Source organism: Furipterus horrens, unplaced genomic scaffold (assembly GCF_987537825.1).
Source record: "Furipterus horrens unplaced genomic scaffold, mFurHor1.1.pri manual_scaffold_2, whole genome shotgun sequence".
Lineage (NCBI taxonomy): Eukaryota > Metazoa > Chordata > Mammalia > Chiroptera > Furipteridae > Furipterus > Furipterus horrens.
The window spans coordinates 142103676-142119079 of NW_028327172.1; the positions used below are offsets into that span (position 1 = coordinate 142103676).

Sequence of the window (15404 nt, forward strand, 5' to 3'; positions counted from 1 at the left end):
TCTTAAGTTTTAGTCTTTCAACCTATGCTTTCAAGATTTATAATCTTCTCAGATTTGGCCCATAGTTTCAGTTTTTCAGGAACTTTTTGTTTCCATATTCTGTCATCCAGTGCCTTAGCTGACTTAGCATCCCATTGCCTACTAATTTAATCAGCATAAACCCACTAAGAGTGTGCTCCACAGAAGGTGGAAGTGTTGGTGTGTGTTGTTCACTCTTCTATCTGTACTGCCTGACCATGGTTTATCGAACTCAGAATAGGTGCCAGATGCCAGGTATGTTTTGCAAAGGAATGAGTACAGGAGTGATCAAATGTCACACAAGAATTCGATTCTCCCACCTCTTTTCTCTATTCCAAACATTTACAGTAACATTCTTATTCCTGGTTGGCATCATGTGCCCTTTACCCAGAGGAATCTCATCAGTTATGTACTAAGTTCTCAGGTTCAAGATTGCAAAACTAGGAACATTAAAGATGAGAAGTTATAAAAAAGCCAAATTTAACAATGTTTAAGGAGCTTCTAATGTAAAACAAATGTAAAATGTAAAACAAATCTGGGCAAAGGAGAAATCTTGCCAGTTTTCATTAAACAATTCATTATCACCACCTATGAAGAGTTGTTCAAAATTCACAAGTCCAGCCAACTTCACTATCATCCCATCCTTATTTCTCCATATTTACTTCATAGGTATCATGAGAGACATTGTTAAAGGCTTTATTGAAAATTGCAGAGTAATGGATAGGCTAAAGCCCCAATTTTGGGGGAATGGGAATGTCAAAAATGCTCTGTTTTCATTGAAAAACTCTATTAATCATAACTGCATGACAAATATATTATTCTAATTCTCTAGCTAAAAGTTGAGAATTGTAGTATTTTATATAATAATCTAAAAGTCCAAGATGTGACTTGGCCAATGTGAGTCTTGCTAGACTCTTAGCAAGCTGGATTGGTAGAGTGGGGAGAGAATATTGGTTGCCTAGAGAAACTAATTCAACTCATGACTGGCTACCTTAGATAGCAGCACCACATTCATTGTTTAAAGAAACATGGCAACTTTCAACAGGTCACAAGATACAGGAAAACATAGGATGTTGTATGAAGTGTGACTGCAGGGCACATTACATCAGGAGGATGACAGCAGCCTGTTTTCAGGCAATTAGCCCATGCTTGGTAAGACCTCAGACAGTGACTGGTAAGGAGCACTTGCTCCCTTTGAGGAAGGGAACAGACCAGATAGCCTGTCAACCTCCATATAATTTTGGGATCAGGGGATGGCTCCAGTCACAGTGAAAAGAGGAGACAGAGCCCAAGATCACTGACTCTGCCCAGTACAGGGGGATATATGAGAAGCCTGTGTCTTCTCAGATGAGAGGGGGGTGCCCAGAGCTCACCACCAGGCACTATTACAGGGCTGCCATAGAACAGGACTGCTCTCAAATCCCAGTAGCACTTTGGCTTTTAAGGATCATAATCTGTCTTTGTAAAATTTATCACTATCTGAAATTATTGTGGACATTTATTTGTTAATTAATTATTGTCCCTCCTCCGATCACCTGCCCCACACTGCTGCATAAAATCTAGGTTCTCATTTGTCACGTGTGTGACTATATTCCCAGTGCCTAGAACAGATTCCAGAACATAGTATGTGCTCAGTAAATATTTATCTTATAGAATAAATGACATCAGTATTACTATATGCTATTAGTACCAAGTGACATTATTTGATATTAAAATGTCTTCACCTGTTCACCAGTGAAATTCTGAATAAAAGTCATATCTGTGGAGTTAATGATTGAAACCTGAAATCATAGAAATTAGATAGGTTACATCATTTGATACAGAATTGAGGAAAAAAATTTAATTATAACTTATATCATTCTTAAATTTTGGAGAAGAGTGATAAATGATTAGCTATATATAAAATAAAAATGTAACCCATAAGAATGATCTTTTAAAAATTCCACTAAACTTTCTGTTCATGGTTACATCTAAGGGTCCATTCAGACAAAATGTATGGTTACTACTTGGAAGTAGAGAAAGAAAATTTGAATTCAAGAACATTAAGAACAATTAAACTGATGGTTGGTTAATTTATCTAATCAGGATTTTTGTATAGATTTATGCTATCATGAGAAATTGGAGAGTATGCCTCTTTGCAAAAAATGAAAATTTAAAATGTTATTCATGTAGCAAAATTATTCCTTTTAATTGTATTCATCCAACCCCAAATCCATAAATATTACAAGTTTACTAAATGTTTTAAAAATAAACATTATTTAAAATATTTTTATTTAAAAAGTCTTTCTTTTTATAAGGTCTATTTAGTTTCTTTTCCTAATTTTGTAGTAACTAGTTGTAACAGATTTGAATAGCATTCCTCCCAAGATCATGCTGCTATTTAGAAGTAGGGTCTTTGTAGATGAAATATTAAGGATCTAGAGATAAAATCACTCTAGATTTTGGGTAGGCCCTGTATCTAATGACTGGTGTCTTTATAAGAAACGGAGTGACACACATAGATACAGATGGACGAAAGCCATATGAAGACTGAGGCAGGGACTGGAGTTAAGCCACCACATGCCGAGGAGAGGTGGGAGCCACCTGAAGCTCAAGAGATAAGAAGCATTCTCCCCTAGGTGCACTGGAGGAAGTGTGGCCCTGCAGACCCCTTAATTTCAGATTTCAGACCTCTGGAGAGAGTATACTTATGTGGTTTTAAGCCACTCAGTTTGTGGTAATCTATAGTGGCAGCCCTAAGGAAACTAATGCACTAGTGAAACAACTGATTTTATTATTTCTACCATAGGAGACATTAAAGTGTGATCATATCAACAATGGGGTCCTCTGCAATTATTCCTAGATTATGCCCAAGGACCAGGCAGGCTTCTGGGTGTGTGACTTGTGCAGTCACACAGGACCCCAAGCTATGAGGGACCCAACCCTTGCTTTAATGCCCAGCTACCATGTCCTAGAATTCTTAATAACTTTGAACAAGGGGTCCTGCGTTATCTTGCACTGGGTCCCACCAGTTATGTAACTGATCCTCCACATAGATCAGAAAAAAAGATCTAGCCCCTTTTTTAGAAACAAAACAAGCAGGGATCAGTAGGGGCTTGCTATTACAGGGCATTTTAAAAGATTTAAAAGTTGTATACACAAGAAAATATTCTGTAATTCATCCTTAGTACTCACATAACCAAAATTCTGTGCTCCTCTTGGAACTCCAGCAACCAATTCTGGTGATAAAAAGAGTCATTTAGAAGGCAAATTATATATATTTATAGCTCAGAACAAATCAGTTAAAGACAGTATTTCTTAAATAAGTACGTCATGCAGAGAGCTGGAAGTTTGTAGTCATGGTTTTGCATGCATTGGATTCTGCTTCTGCTACAGACAATAGAAAACAGAAGACCTGACGCTGTACTCTGAGAGTTAGCAGCCTCCATCCCCAGTCTCCATGTGTTTCTGCCTGGCTTCTCAGTCCTGCGTGTGATTTGTAGGCTAAACCTCTTACTTGATCTCCCCACCTTTCACCATGATGACATCTTTTGTACTAGTATAAAAAGTTAGCAGCTCCTGTAATACTAAAATGTTAAAACTATTTTGGTTATCTAAGAAAAAACCACATATCATAGCTAATATGAATCTGACCCCTGAAACTGTTTGTTGGCAGAAAAATTAGGGGGCAACCTAGCAGCCAAGAGAGGAAGCTTCAATGACAGAGGTACAGGAAACAACTACGGAAAGGGGGCAGACATTCCAGGGCACAGAGATCTAGTTCTAGATTCACAAAGGAGTGTTTTTGGTCCTTTGTACTGTCATATATCTGGGGTGAGTCATTGAACCTGTTTTTTTTTCAGTCACCTCAAATAGGTGGGAGTTGGAATCTCTGATACCAAAGATATTTCCAGTTGTCATTTCTATAAATCAAACTATTATATGATTCATTGGGGTTAAAAATTTAGTTTTATTTAAAGAAGAAGGGCCTGGAAAAGTCCTTTTCCATTCAAATTTCCCTTCCCCTAATTCCTGCCCCTAAAAGTGGAGCACAAATTCCAGCATTAACTCTGTATACTGTGCTCAACATTAGCAAAGTTGGGTGGTCATACTGTTAGCATTAGTAGATTCATTTTGGGGCTAGATGTGGGACTTTTTGGTAGTAAATTAACTCATTTAATCAACAAACATTTATAGGCACACACAGGGTACACAATGAAATGTAAAATTCCCTGCTCTCATGGAGCTAATACTGTAGTTGGAAGAGGTGGTCAATTTAAAAAATAGAGTTAGTTAAATGGTTTGTTAGGAGCAGGTAAGTATAGTGGAGAAAACTAAGCAGCACAAGGGAACAGGGAGTGCTGGAGTTGGAGTAAGGATGGGCTTGTGATGTATCAGGGTAGTCAGGGAACAACTTAGAGAGGAGGTGACTTGAGCAAAGACTGAAGAAAGTGGGGAAGTGAATATTATGGAGATCTGGGAGAAGTATGTTCTAGTCAAAGGGAACAAGTGCAAAAGTATCTGGAGTACTCAAAGGAACACGGAGGTCATGGTGGCTGGAGAAGGGGGAGTGAGGGGTAAAGGAGTAGGAGATGATGTCAAAGCAATTAGTGGCTTCATTAGTGTTTTGTTGGTCATTGTGAAGATTTGGATTTTAGCCTGAATAAGTTGGAACATCATTGTAAATAAATAAGTTACACAATCTGATTTCTGTTTCTAAAGGGCCACTCTGGCTGCGGGCTCAGGGTAGACTACAGGTGGGCAAGGATGAATACAGGGAGGCCAGCTAGGAAGCTATATATTACAGTAATGTCAGTGGGGACTTGGATCAGAGTAGATGCTCTGAAGGAGGTGAGAAGTGGTCAGATTCTGGTCTTGTTATGAGAGTTCAGTGAGCTGGATGTGTTCATGAATAAAATATGAATGGGGTATGAAAGAAAGAACATGGTTCAAGACTGCCTTCAAGGTATTTGGTTTGAGCAACTGGGAGGTTGGCATTGCCACTTACTGAAGTGAAGATAGTGGAAGACAGAGCATATGTCAGTGGGGAAGGTCAGGATTTCAGTTATCAGCACATTAGGTTTAAGACTGATTTAGAAAGAGATGTTGAGTGTTGAGTAGAGAGCTGAACATATGAACTTGGAATTCAGTGAAACCTGGAGAAGTGAGACTGGATGAGATTACCCACAGAGTATGCAAAGAGTAAAAAAGAGTCACTGTACTTAACCTTGGGTCATGTGAATGAGATGAAGGAAATTAAAACGGCAATCAGTAAAAGAGATGGAGAAGGAACTGCCACTCTCTGAGAAGCCAAAGGAAGAAATGAGGCGGGAGAGATTAACTCTGTCAAATGCTCCTGATAGCCTAGAAAGAGGAGTTGCATGAGGCCACTGGTTTGCTTGGTTAAGAACAGTTTCAGTAGAGTGGTAGGAGTCTGATCTAACAGGAGTGGTCTTAAGGAAGGGAGGCCATGAAAATAGCAGAGAATAGCGATGACTCCATTGAAGCATAAAAATACATATGGTAGCTGAAAGGGGAAATGGAATAAGAGATTCTTTTTTTAAAGATGGTAAAAATAACAGTATACTTGTATGTCAGTGGGAATGATCCAGGAGAAAGGAAAAAGCTGATATTGTGAGAAGGAGACTCAAGAATTGCTAGACTAGCATCTCTGAATCATGAAATGGGATAGGACCTGGTGCAAAGCAGAGGATATTAGCTTTAGACGTGAGCATGGATAATTCAACAATAGCAACAGGAGGGATGGGGAAGAGTGTTTTTGAAGAATAAAATGGGGTTCAGAACAACTAAGTTATCTGGATAGATCACCAGGAAAGCTGTCAGAACTGGTAGCATACTTCTTGGTGTTCTATAATCTTTACTTGGTAGGAATTAAATTCTAATGGCACCTAAAGACAGATCACAGTCAGATGTAATGGAGTTGACTGACTTCAGGATCAGACTTGTCAACCAGGAAAGACATGTGGCAAATACTACTTCTCACATCCCACAGACACTCAGCATTTTGTTTTTTAAAAATCGACCATCATCACACTCAGTAACTTTGGAGTCTGTAACCTCATAAAGCCACAACATTAAGAAGTTATCAAATGTCTTCTGGCCAAGATGGAGGCATAGACAGACACGCTGCATCTCCCTCCACAACTAAGAAGGAACACAACTACCTCAAAACTAAAGACAACCAGAAGTTCCAGAAAATCAAACTGCATGGAAGTCCAACAAACAAAGATATAAAGAAGAAATACTCATCCAGACAGGTAGGAGGGGCAGAGCCGGGGTGAGAGGATGTGGTGTGGTGGTGGTGCCAGCAGCAGTGGCAACAGCAGATCAGCAGAAAGCACAGTCACATGTTTTGAAAAGTCAAGAGGGACACTTGGGGAGTGTTCCCAGCTCCTCACCAGACCAGCTCACAGTCCCAGAACCAGGGAAAATCAAGCCTCATTGCTTCTGACTGTGCAAACCAGTAGGGGTTGGGACGGAGGCAGAAACTGCTAGTCTCTCAGCAGAATCTGCTTGTTTAAAGGCCCCTTCAGTCTTAGAACGTCTGCAGACCCATCCACTCTGGGAATGACAGCTAGGGCAACAGCTAGAGAGGCACGAGTCCCATACAGAAGTTGGAGAAGTGCCTGGAAAAGGAGCGAGTGCTGAGCAAGTGGCATTGTTCCCTCTCTGATCCCTCCCCCGCATACAGTGCCACGACGTGGTTAAAAAGGTCACCCTTGTACTGACAATCCCTAAGGCCCCGCCCCTTACAAAGTAACAGGAGCGACAGCTCTACCTAAGACACAGAGGCAAACAAACAGGAGCCTGTCAAGATGTGGAGACAGAAGTATGGCCCAAAAGGGGGAATGGACCAACGTTCCAATGGGAGAACTAAGTGACAAGGAGATAGCCAACCTCACAGATGAGGAGATAGCCCACTTAACAGATGCAGAATTCTAAACACTGGCAATAAATATGCTCACAGGTTTGACAGAAATGATTGAGTATTGCAAACACATAAGAGAAGAAGTGAAGGCTATGCTAAGTGAAACGAAAGAAAATCCACACAAAACCAATGGTGAAGGCAAGAAAACCAGGGTTCAAATCAATGATTTGGAATATAAGGAAGAAAAAAACAGTCAATCAGTACAGAATGAGGAAACAAGAACTGAAAAAAAATGAGGAGAGGCTTGGGAACCTCTGGGACAACTTTAAACATGCCAACATCCAAATCATGGGGGTGCCAGAAGGAGAAGAGGAAGAGCAAGAAATTGAAAACTTATGTGAAAAAATAATGGAGTAAAACTTGCCAAATTTGGCAAAGGAAATAGACATACAAGTCCAGGAAGCACAGAGAGTCCTGGGAGAGCTGGAATCAGAGGGGACCATGCCAAGCCACATCATGATTAAAGTGCCAAAGGTGAAAGGTAAAGAGAGAATCTTAAAAGCAGCAAGAGAGAAGCAGAGAGTTGCCTACAAAGGGGTGCTTATAAGATTACCAGCTGATTTCTCAAAAGAAACTTTGCAGGCAAGAAGGGACTGGCAAGCAGTATTCAATGTGATGAAAAGCAAGGACCTACAACCAAGATTACTCTATCCAGCAAAGCTATCATTTAGAATGGAAGAGCAGATGAAGTGCTTCCCAGACAAGGTAAAGCTAAAAGAGTTCATCATCACCAAGCCATTATTATATGAAATGTCAAAGGGACTTACTTAAGAAAAAAGAAGATCAAAACTATGAACACTAAAATGACAACAAACTCACAACTATCAACAACTGAATATATGAAATAAAAACAAAATCCAACTAAGGAAACCAGAATAGGAACAGAATCATAGGTGTGGGGATCATTTGGAGGGTTATCAGCTGGGAGGGGTAAGAGGAAGAAATGGGGAAATGGTACAGGATTAAGAAGTGTAATTGGTTGGTACAAAATAGACAGGGGGAAGTTAAGTATAATATAGGGAAGGGTGAAGCTAAAGAACTTATATGCATGACCCACGGACATGAACCAAGGGGAGGGAATTGCTGGAGGGAAGGGGGATACTGGGCAGAGGGGAGCAAAGGGGAAAAAATTGGAACTACCATAACAACATAATCAATAAAATACACTTAAAAAAACAAACAAAAAGCAGATAAACATTCAAATTGAGATAAAAACTATTTGAAACATTAAAAAAAGAAGTTATCAAATGTAATGTTGATTAAAAGTGTTCATAACTGTTTAAAATGATCAAGACAATAAATTGATTGGTATCTGAGGCAAGTTAGGAGAACTGTCATTCAACTACCTAAATATTCAGTGAGGGGAGGGAAAATAGGATACTTTTCTTGGAAACATTTCAGTAACTCATGGCAAAACCTTCAGCGGTCTCTTAATATTAACACTGTGTACAGGAAAAATTTAGATCACTGGCCTTGAGATATATGATATGGATGTCAACCCCACTAATGAGAAGTAGAAAGGAGGCTAGCATTTATTGAATGTCTTCTACCCACTAGACAACGTGGCATGTTCTTTATAGTATTTCTCTAATTTAACCTCTCAAAAGTAGTCATTCATATCCCTTTTTGGCAGGTTGGGAAACTGAGGATTAGAAAGGTCCAGTCACCGTAATAATTGGTGACTAGCAGAACACAAGAACTGGCAGCAAAGTCAATATTCTTTCCATCACATCAAATGACTATCCCAGGATTCAGTAGGACCAGATCACTTCCTTGGGCATTAGCTCACCTCATCTCACTCTAAAATGAGAATGGAGGATCTTAACCTTTTTTGAATCATGAACACACTTGAAGATTAGATGAAAGTTACGGATCTTCTCACCAGAAAAATTCACATACATACAAAAGTTTGCATATAATTTCTGAGCATTCGAATTCCATGAGGTTCATCCATGTACCACCTAGAGTTCAAGGATCCAGTATTAGGAATCTCTCATCTATAGGACATCAAGTTGCTCACTGTTTTGCATAAAATTCCCACTCCTTCCTGTCTAATTAAGTAAATAGTGAACAGTCTTGGACTTTGAGTGGTCTGATGAACGCATTATGATCTCTGGTAATGCCTTTACTTTAGATATTTGTAAATCACTGAAAATTTGGATCCATTCTCTAGATATTTCTGAGATCCTTTGGAAAACGACTATGATTTTCCTTCATCTTTTCCTATGATAAGCTGTCATGCATCATAATTAATTTCTTTGGGTCTGAACTGAATGCTCGTCTGGAGAGCTTTCCAATAGAGAGCCCTAATGCCACATTTAAAAATCATTTGGCACATTTTGCAGTTTCCTTTGCTAAATCACTAAATGATTGTAAGATCTAACTTTCATAAAGGTGATATTTATTCCAGCTCTGATGGCTCCTAATCCAAAGATTCTTTCTGATTACAGCTAATATCTAAATGGTATTTTTATGTATCGGGCATTGCACTGTTCTATGAATATATAGGATTAATTTGTAAATCCTTGCAAGAATGTGATGATGTAGGTGATACTATCATCATCATTGTCCATATTTTAGGAATAAAGGAGTGGAGGCACTGAGATGTTAGGTAACTAGGTCACAGAGCTAGTAAGTGGCAAAGTCAGAGTTTAAACCCAAGTGGTCTAGCTCTGAAGTCCAGGCTTTTAACCACCACAATAGATTGTCTTTTAGTATCTTGAAGAAAAACATGATAGAAAGAGAGGGTCTTTAATAATTAGCTTGTATTCAAATGAAAAATGCTCTTTTAAAAGAAAAAATAGATGCCTGTTTTCAACCTGTATCTAACAGCAAAAACATTCTTCATTAATTTCTGCTTTGTATGTCTTGTCAAGTTGAAACTATTAAAAGAGCTGTGATGATTCCTAAAGATGGCCATCTTTAATTTACTCTTAATTATTTGTGAATTACAAAACACATTAGTGAAAGGCAGTTAATGTTCATATGAGACAAGGTAGAGAATGGCAAATATTGATTGATAATTGAGGTACTCAATAAATTTTACTAGTAAATTAACACTACCATTTATTGTCTTATATATGATAGGTACTGCTATGGACTAAATGTTTGTATCTTCAGAAATTCATGTGATGAAAACTAATTCCCAATGTGATGATATTAGGAGATGGGTTTTCTGGAAGGTGACTAGGTCATGAGGGTAGAGTCCTCATGAATGTGATTAGTTCTGTGTTTAGAACTTTACCCTAACTTACTACAAGTTTTAATCAGGCATTTTGTATTCATTGTTTAATGTCTGTCAGCCACCCTAGACAATAAACTCTGGGATTAAGTTCACCTCTGTGTGCTTAACACTCAACACACAGCCTGGCATGTAGTAGGTGCTCAAAAATATTTGATGAGTGCATAAATGGTAAATGCCTTAGTAGAAGGAAAAATGAGATGATATAGGAGTTCATTTTTTTTTAAGATTTTATTTATTTTTAGAGAGAGGGGAAGGGAGATTGAAAGAGAAGGAGAGAAACATTGATGTGAGAGAGAAACAGTGATGAGTTGCCTCTCATCCACACCACTTCTAGGGAGTGGACCCACAACCCAGGCATGTTCCCTGACCAAGAATTGAACTGGAGACTTTTCACTTTGTGAGATGACACCCAACCAACAGAGCCACACTGATTATGGCCTGATACAGGAGTTTAAAGAAGAAAGGTAAGGAAGGATTTCTGGAGATAATATTTAAAATTGGCCTCAAAAGAAAAAGTAGCATTTGGCCCCTGGAAGATGAGGGTAGATACAGAATCAGAGGGTTGAGACCTAGAAGACAGAAGGTGAGGGGCTACATGAAGACAGAGATTAGTGTGTTCTGTTACTTTGGGTTTGGCCATGTCCAAAGAGAAAGAGGAAATAATGTGGAGGTAATGGGTTGTTGTTGGGTGGGGAGCTTAGTTTGAATATGTCCAATATGAGATCCCAGAAATTAATAGGAGGGATCTTGATTCCTTGCACTTGAGGTGTCACTAACAGCATGGCTTTTGTGTAAGTCATTTAATCGTCTGTATTTTTCTTATTCATAACATGGGACCACAAGATTAATTTTTTACTGCTTAACTAGATCGCATAAAGATTGGTATTCATTCATATGAAATTCTTTGAGTCTTAAAAATCTGTGCCAAAGTGTATTAGTTTGCTTTTCTACAAAATATCATATACATTCTGGGATTCCATTTATATACATTTAGTGTAGCAAAGAAAATTACATTTGTAAAAGGTCTTTTTAGTCATTTTTACCTTTCCCCATGTTTTATAAATGACCTACATTCAACAATGTCTCTCACCTTGCTGAGTGTCTCCTGTAAATTCCCCAGCAGCAACTGAATATCCTGTTTTAAAGGGAAAAATTACATGTTTAAATGCTTTACAAATAAATGAGCTATATATCTAGAAAAATGAAAGACCTACCATAGTATTGCTTTGTACCAAAATCTCAACAAATATTGTAACATCAAAGTTTAAGGTTCTATAAAGGGAAACTATGAACACTTTTGTGCTAAATCCTGGAAGCACAATATTCCTGAGTGTAGCAACACAGAGTCTGGAATGCTTCACAACCCACTTTAAAGTACAATTGGGGACCATTACATTTTAAAGTCACCGATTCACCATTATCAAACATGATACTCTGAACGGTATCCCTTGTGCTCAGATTTTGCTATTTCTGATCACCAACAAGGCCTAATTCCTAATTCACTTAATGATGGTTTCCCATAAATTTCACTTAGCTCTAATATGAGGTGAGATCACAAAACATAACTATTTTTTTAAAGGCATCCATCTGTCAAAATGCCAATTAGGGTACCACAGGTGGCAAACAACAGTAGTGGAATGACATTGTGTAGTTTGCACATAATGAATGGTCAAACATTCTAGCAACCGGAAAGTCTCTGGCTGTTGCTCTTTCTGAAGGCAATGAAAGAATGTCCTCTGGTGAGGATTAAAAAAATATCTGTCAAGTCATGTAGGTTATGTATCATGGCTGAATCAAAAGAAAAGCAAGTTCAGAGTCCATCTAAGCTAATAAGAATAGAAAACTTGCATAAGATGCCAAATAATATTAGGTGACTGAGGAATAAAACATGTCCACACATTTAATATGTGTGTCTTTTGAGGAAACAAGTGTCTTGAGCAATGGATCTCACCGAGGTAACTATCATCGTAGGAAGCTGGAGCCACTTCCGTCTGTTTTTCTCGAGCCAGTTTCCTTAGAATATCCTTGAATGAGTAATTTGCAATGATGTCAGCAATACTGGCAGTGATCACCTGACCTGCACTCAAACAAATCAATAAATTAACTGAATAATGTCTGAATATCTGAACAACACATCCTCTTTTAAAAAAGATCACGAAAGTGCCTGCATTTTCAGTGATGGATTTTCTTGCCTGCCATGAGAGCTGCAAATTGAAGTTGGTTACAGCTGGGAGAGCTTTCCATGCTGTTACAAGAGCCACAGATGAACTATACATTGTATGTCTTCCTTCACTATATATAGTCCCTCTACCTTCAAATGACAAAAACATCTAAGAGTGAAGACACCTGTAGGCAAAATTTATGATTACATTCTAGCTAGAAGAAACATTCTCTAGCTCTGATATCATTCTAGCCCAATTACAACTTCTTATTCACAGAAGACTGAGGCCCAAAAGCTTAAGCGTATTCTGAAGATCACTTGGTGGTTTTCCCCTTAGGATATCTGGCTTTACACTGTAGATCTCCATTGGCATTCTAATTAGACTTTTTGTGTTCCCCTAAAATACAGATATTTTAAATCTAAGTCATTTGATTAAGAGATTGTGAAACAGCTACATTAAAGGAAAAAAATTACAAAATCTTTGAACCATTTACTTTTTATACTAAAGTGTATAGATATAGTGTTACAGAGTGGGGGTGCCCCAAAATTCCCAGAGCCTGTGGATTGGGGGATGGGGAAAAGGAAACAACTTTTAAAATGCCTTCACATGCCTGTGGCTAGTGGCTAGTGTCTTTGTTACACAAATGGCTTTGATACTCCCAAGTCCCCAAGAATATAGGAGGGGTTTTGGACCATGGGATGGTATGGAAAAAGCACACAGAGCCTGTGCAATGTTCTGTGAATGGTCAGAACTGGACGCAGTCAGGGTATTAAAAATAGGTGGCAGACCTTTTAGCTAGGTTCTCTCTGCGGTTTTAAGAAAAGGAAATCTCCATGCAGCTTTAAGAGAAGGAAAGGAGATCCACACTGTTTGCAAGGAGGGCAGAGGAGAATACCATGTGGCTTTGAAAGGGCAAAGGGAGAACCATGCGTGATCCAGTGCAACAAGGCACATGTTTTCCTGGACTGTTACACGGAGGCTAATGACATCATACCCCAAATCCTGAAGAAGACAGCTGACAGATAAGGAATGGGGAACTTCTGGGCATATTTTTGGCTTCTAGCCTTTTGGGGAGCAAGGGAAGTGCTGGGTCCTGTGGGAGAACAGGGCTCTGAGCTGAAGTGCTCACTGTCCTCCCCAGGTTGGAATATTGTAAATAAAGACATTTTCCTCAACACTAGTTGCTGGGTTTTACACCAAGGCGCCATGTGAAAGAACCCCCTTTTGCTCTGTAACAATAGCATAATAATTGACAGTGGGAAGCAGCTTTGCCCAGTGAGGTCCAGAATTTTAGAAAAAAAAAAAAGGAATCCATAGCCAGCAACATTGATATGATCAGAACACTGGTTAATCTCTCCTACATATAGTTGCTAGCACGAGCCTCGAAATATGCTTATACTGATTGGAATGAACAGAAATCCAAAAGATGGCCAGCCATTTTCCAACAAAGTTTTTATGCCTTCCCATATCTATTGTGGACATCTAAGGAAAAAGTGTGATCTCATGCTCTTTGGGAGAAAAATGGAGGAATGTTTTCAAGAGACTAACATTTAATATTGATTTTAAAGCCAACTTATTCTTTGAGAATTCACACGTAATTCCCACATTCTTGTCTGAAGTCCAAAAAGAATAAAACTGTCAAAGTAGGCCATAAATACATCCAAGTGACTGTGTCTGAAATGACTGTTCTTACATTAAGACAATGGTATTTACTCATGGATTTCTGAACAATGTCTGTAGAATTTGCCAATTTCTCTAGGTTAAAGCTAAATACTCTCTTCCCTCCTCTCACATACACAGTGCCATTGCTGTTTCCTCCAGCTGCTTCTATAAACATTATAACCTTAAGACTAAATAAATTTTAAATTATCTATCTCAGACAAATGCTTCTCTATCTCCTTGATATGGCTAACTTTCAGCAAATCATCTGTATCAGGCATTTTTTCAATTTAAGAGAAGAATTACATGAAATTAAGTGAATTAGAAAACAATCTTTTTAAATACACATAATTTTAATTTTATATCCATCCACTGCATAACCTAATTGTTTTTAGTTTGCAAAATAATTTTTAAAGACTGAAATGTTAATTATTCGATGTTCATAGCTGCATATGAGTGAATTAAGCTTAACAGTAATATCATATAAAATTTTATCATAAATTCATCTCTCCGGTATCTTTTCCATTAGGTTTTAAACATCATCAGGTCTCTTGCAATAAAAATAGAACCCTCACTCAATCATTCATCTCTCTCAGATTCTACTCTATCTTTATCCTAAACATTACAGCCAAAGTTCAGTCTATATTCTCTGTAATCTTTCATTGGGTATCCTGTCCATAACTAGGGCTTCAGTTATTACCAATATGCAAGTGATGTAAGTTATTTTCAGACACCTGGGGTTAGCCAGATGGGTTGACATAGATCAAATGTCTTCATAGACATTTTGGACCAGACCAAATATCCTGCAAGATCATTTTCATGCAGTCTCTCCTCTCTTCACCTAGTTACTACCTCCTACTCAGGGTTCACATCTCAGTTTAAGGTTGTCTGCTTCCAAATTAGTTGACCTATGTAACACCTTTACAAGAGAAAGCCATCCTCTCTGAATTCAGGTTTCCCTACTAAGCAGAGCATAGGTTATATTCCAGCTCTCTGTCTGCCAGTGCGCAGAGGCCACACCTGCAGACTGCCATCCTGGAGGAGCCTCCTGTGCTCTCATGGCCCTATCTTGACACACCTTTCCTTCACAGTGAGTTATCATGTCTGGGGCTCTTTAGTACATGTGTGAGTATTTGCTTAAAGCCAGCATCTTTCCCTAGATAGTAACCCCTATGAGGGCAGGAATAATGTCTGACTTTACTCATTGTTGTGTCCCCAGCATCTAGCACAAAGCCTGGCATAGCCTCAGTAAACAGTTTGGGAATAAATAAATTAAGTTGCAACTGTATAACAAAGTACAAACTGAAAAACTTCATTCACCTAGAAACTATGACTATAGACATGAAATTAGCATAATAAAAGGTCAGTATCTGATGTTACTCTGCTTCGATGC

The 15404-nt window shown here is 38.5% G+C and overlaps 1 protein-coding gene across 1 annotated transcript in view; it reads right to left on the reverse strand.

Moving 5' to 3' along the window:
- The window catches only part of ITGA8 (integrin subunit alpha 8), a 176780-nt gene that overhangs the window by 110897 nt on the left and 50479 nt on the right, over positions 1-15404 (reverse strand). Inside the window, exons 7-10 of the mRNA XM_090266563.1 lie at positions 12142-12267; positions 11281-11325; positions 3193-3236; positions 1743-1799 (exon numbers count right to left, since the gene is read on the reverse strand). Of these exons, the coding sequence (XP_090122689.1) occupies positions 1743-1799; positions 3193-3236; positions 11281-11325; positions 12142-12267 (272 nt within the window). The remainder of the gene's footprint in view (positions 1-1742; positions 1800-3192; positions 3237-11280; positions 11326-12141; positions 12268-15404) is intronic.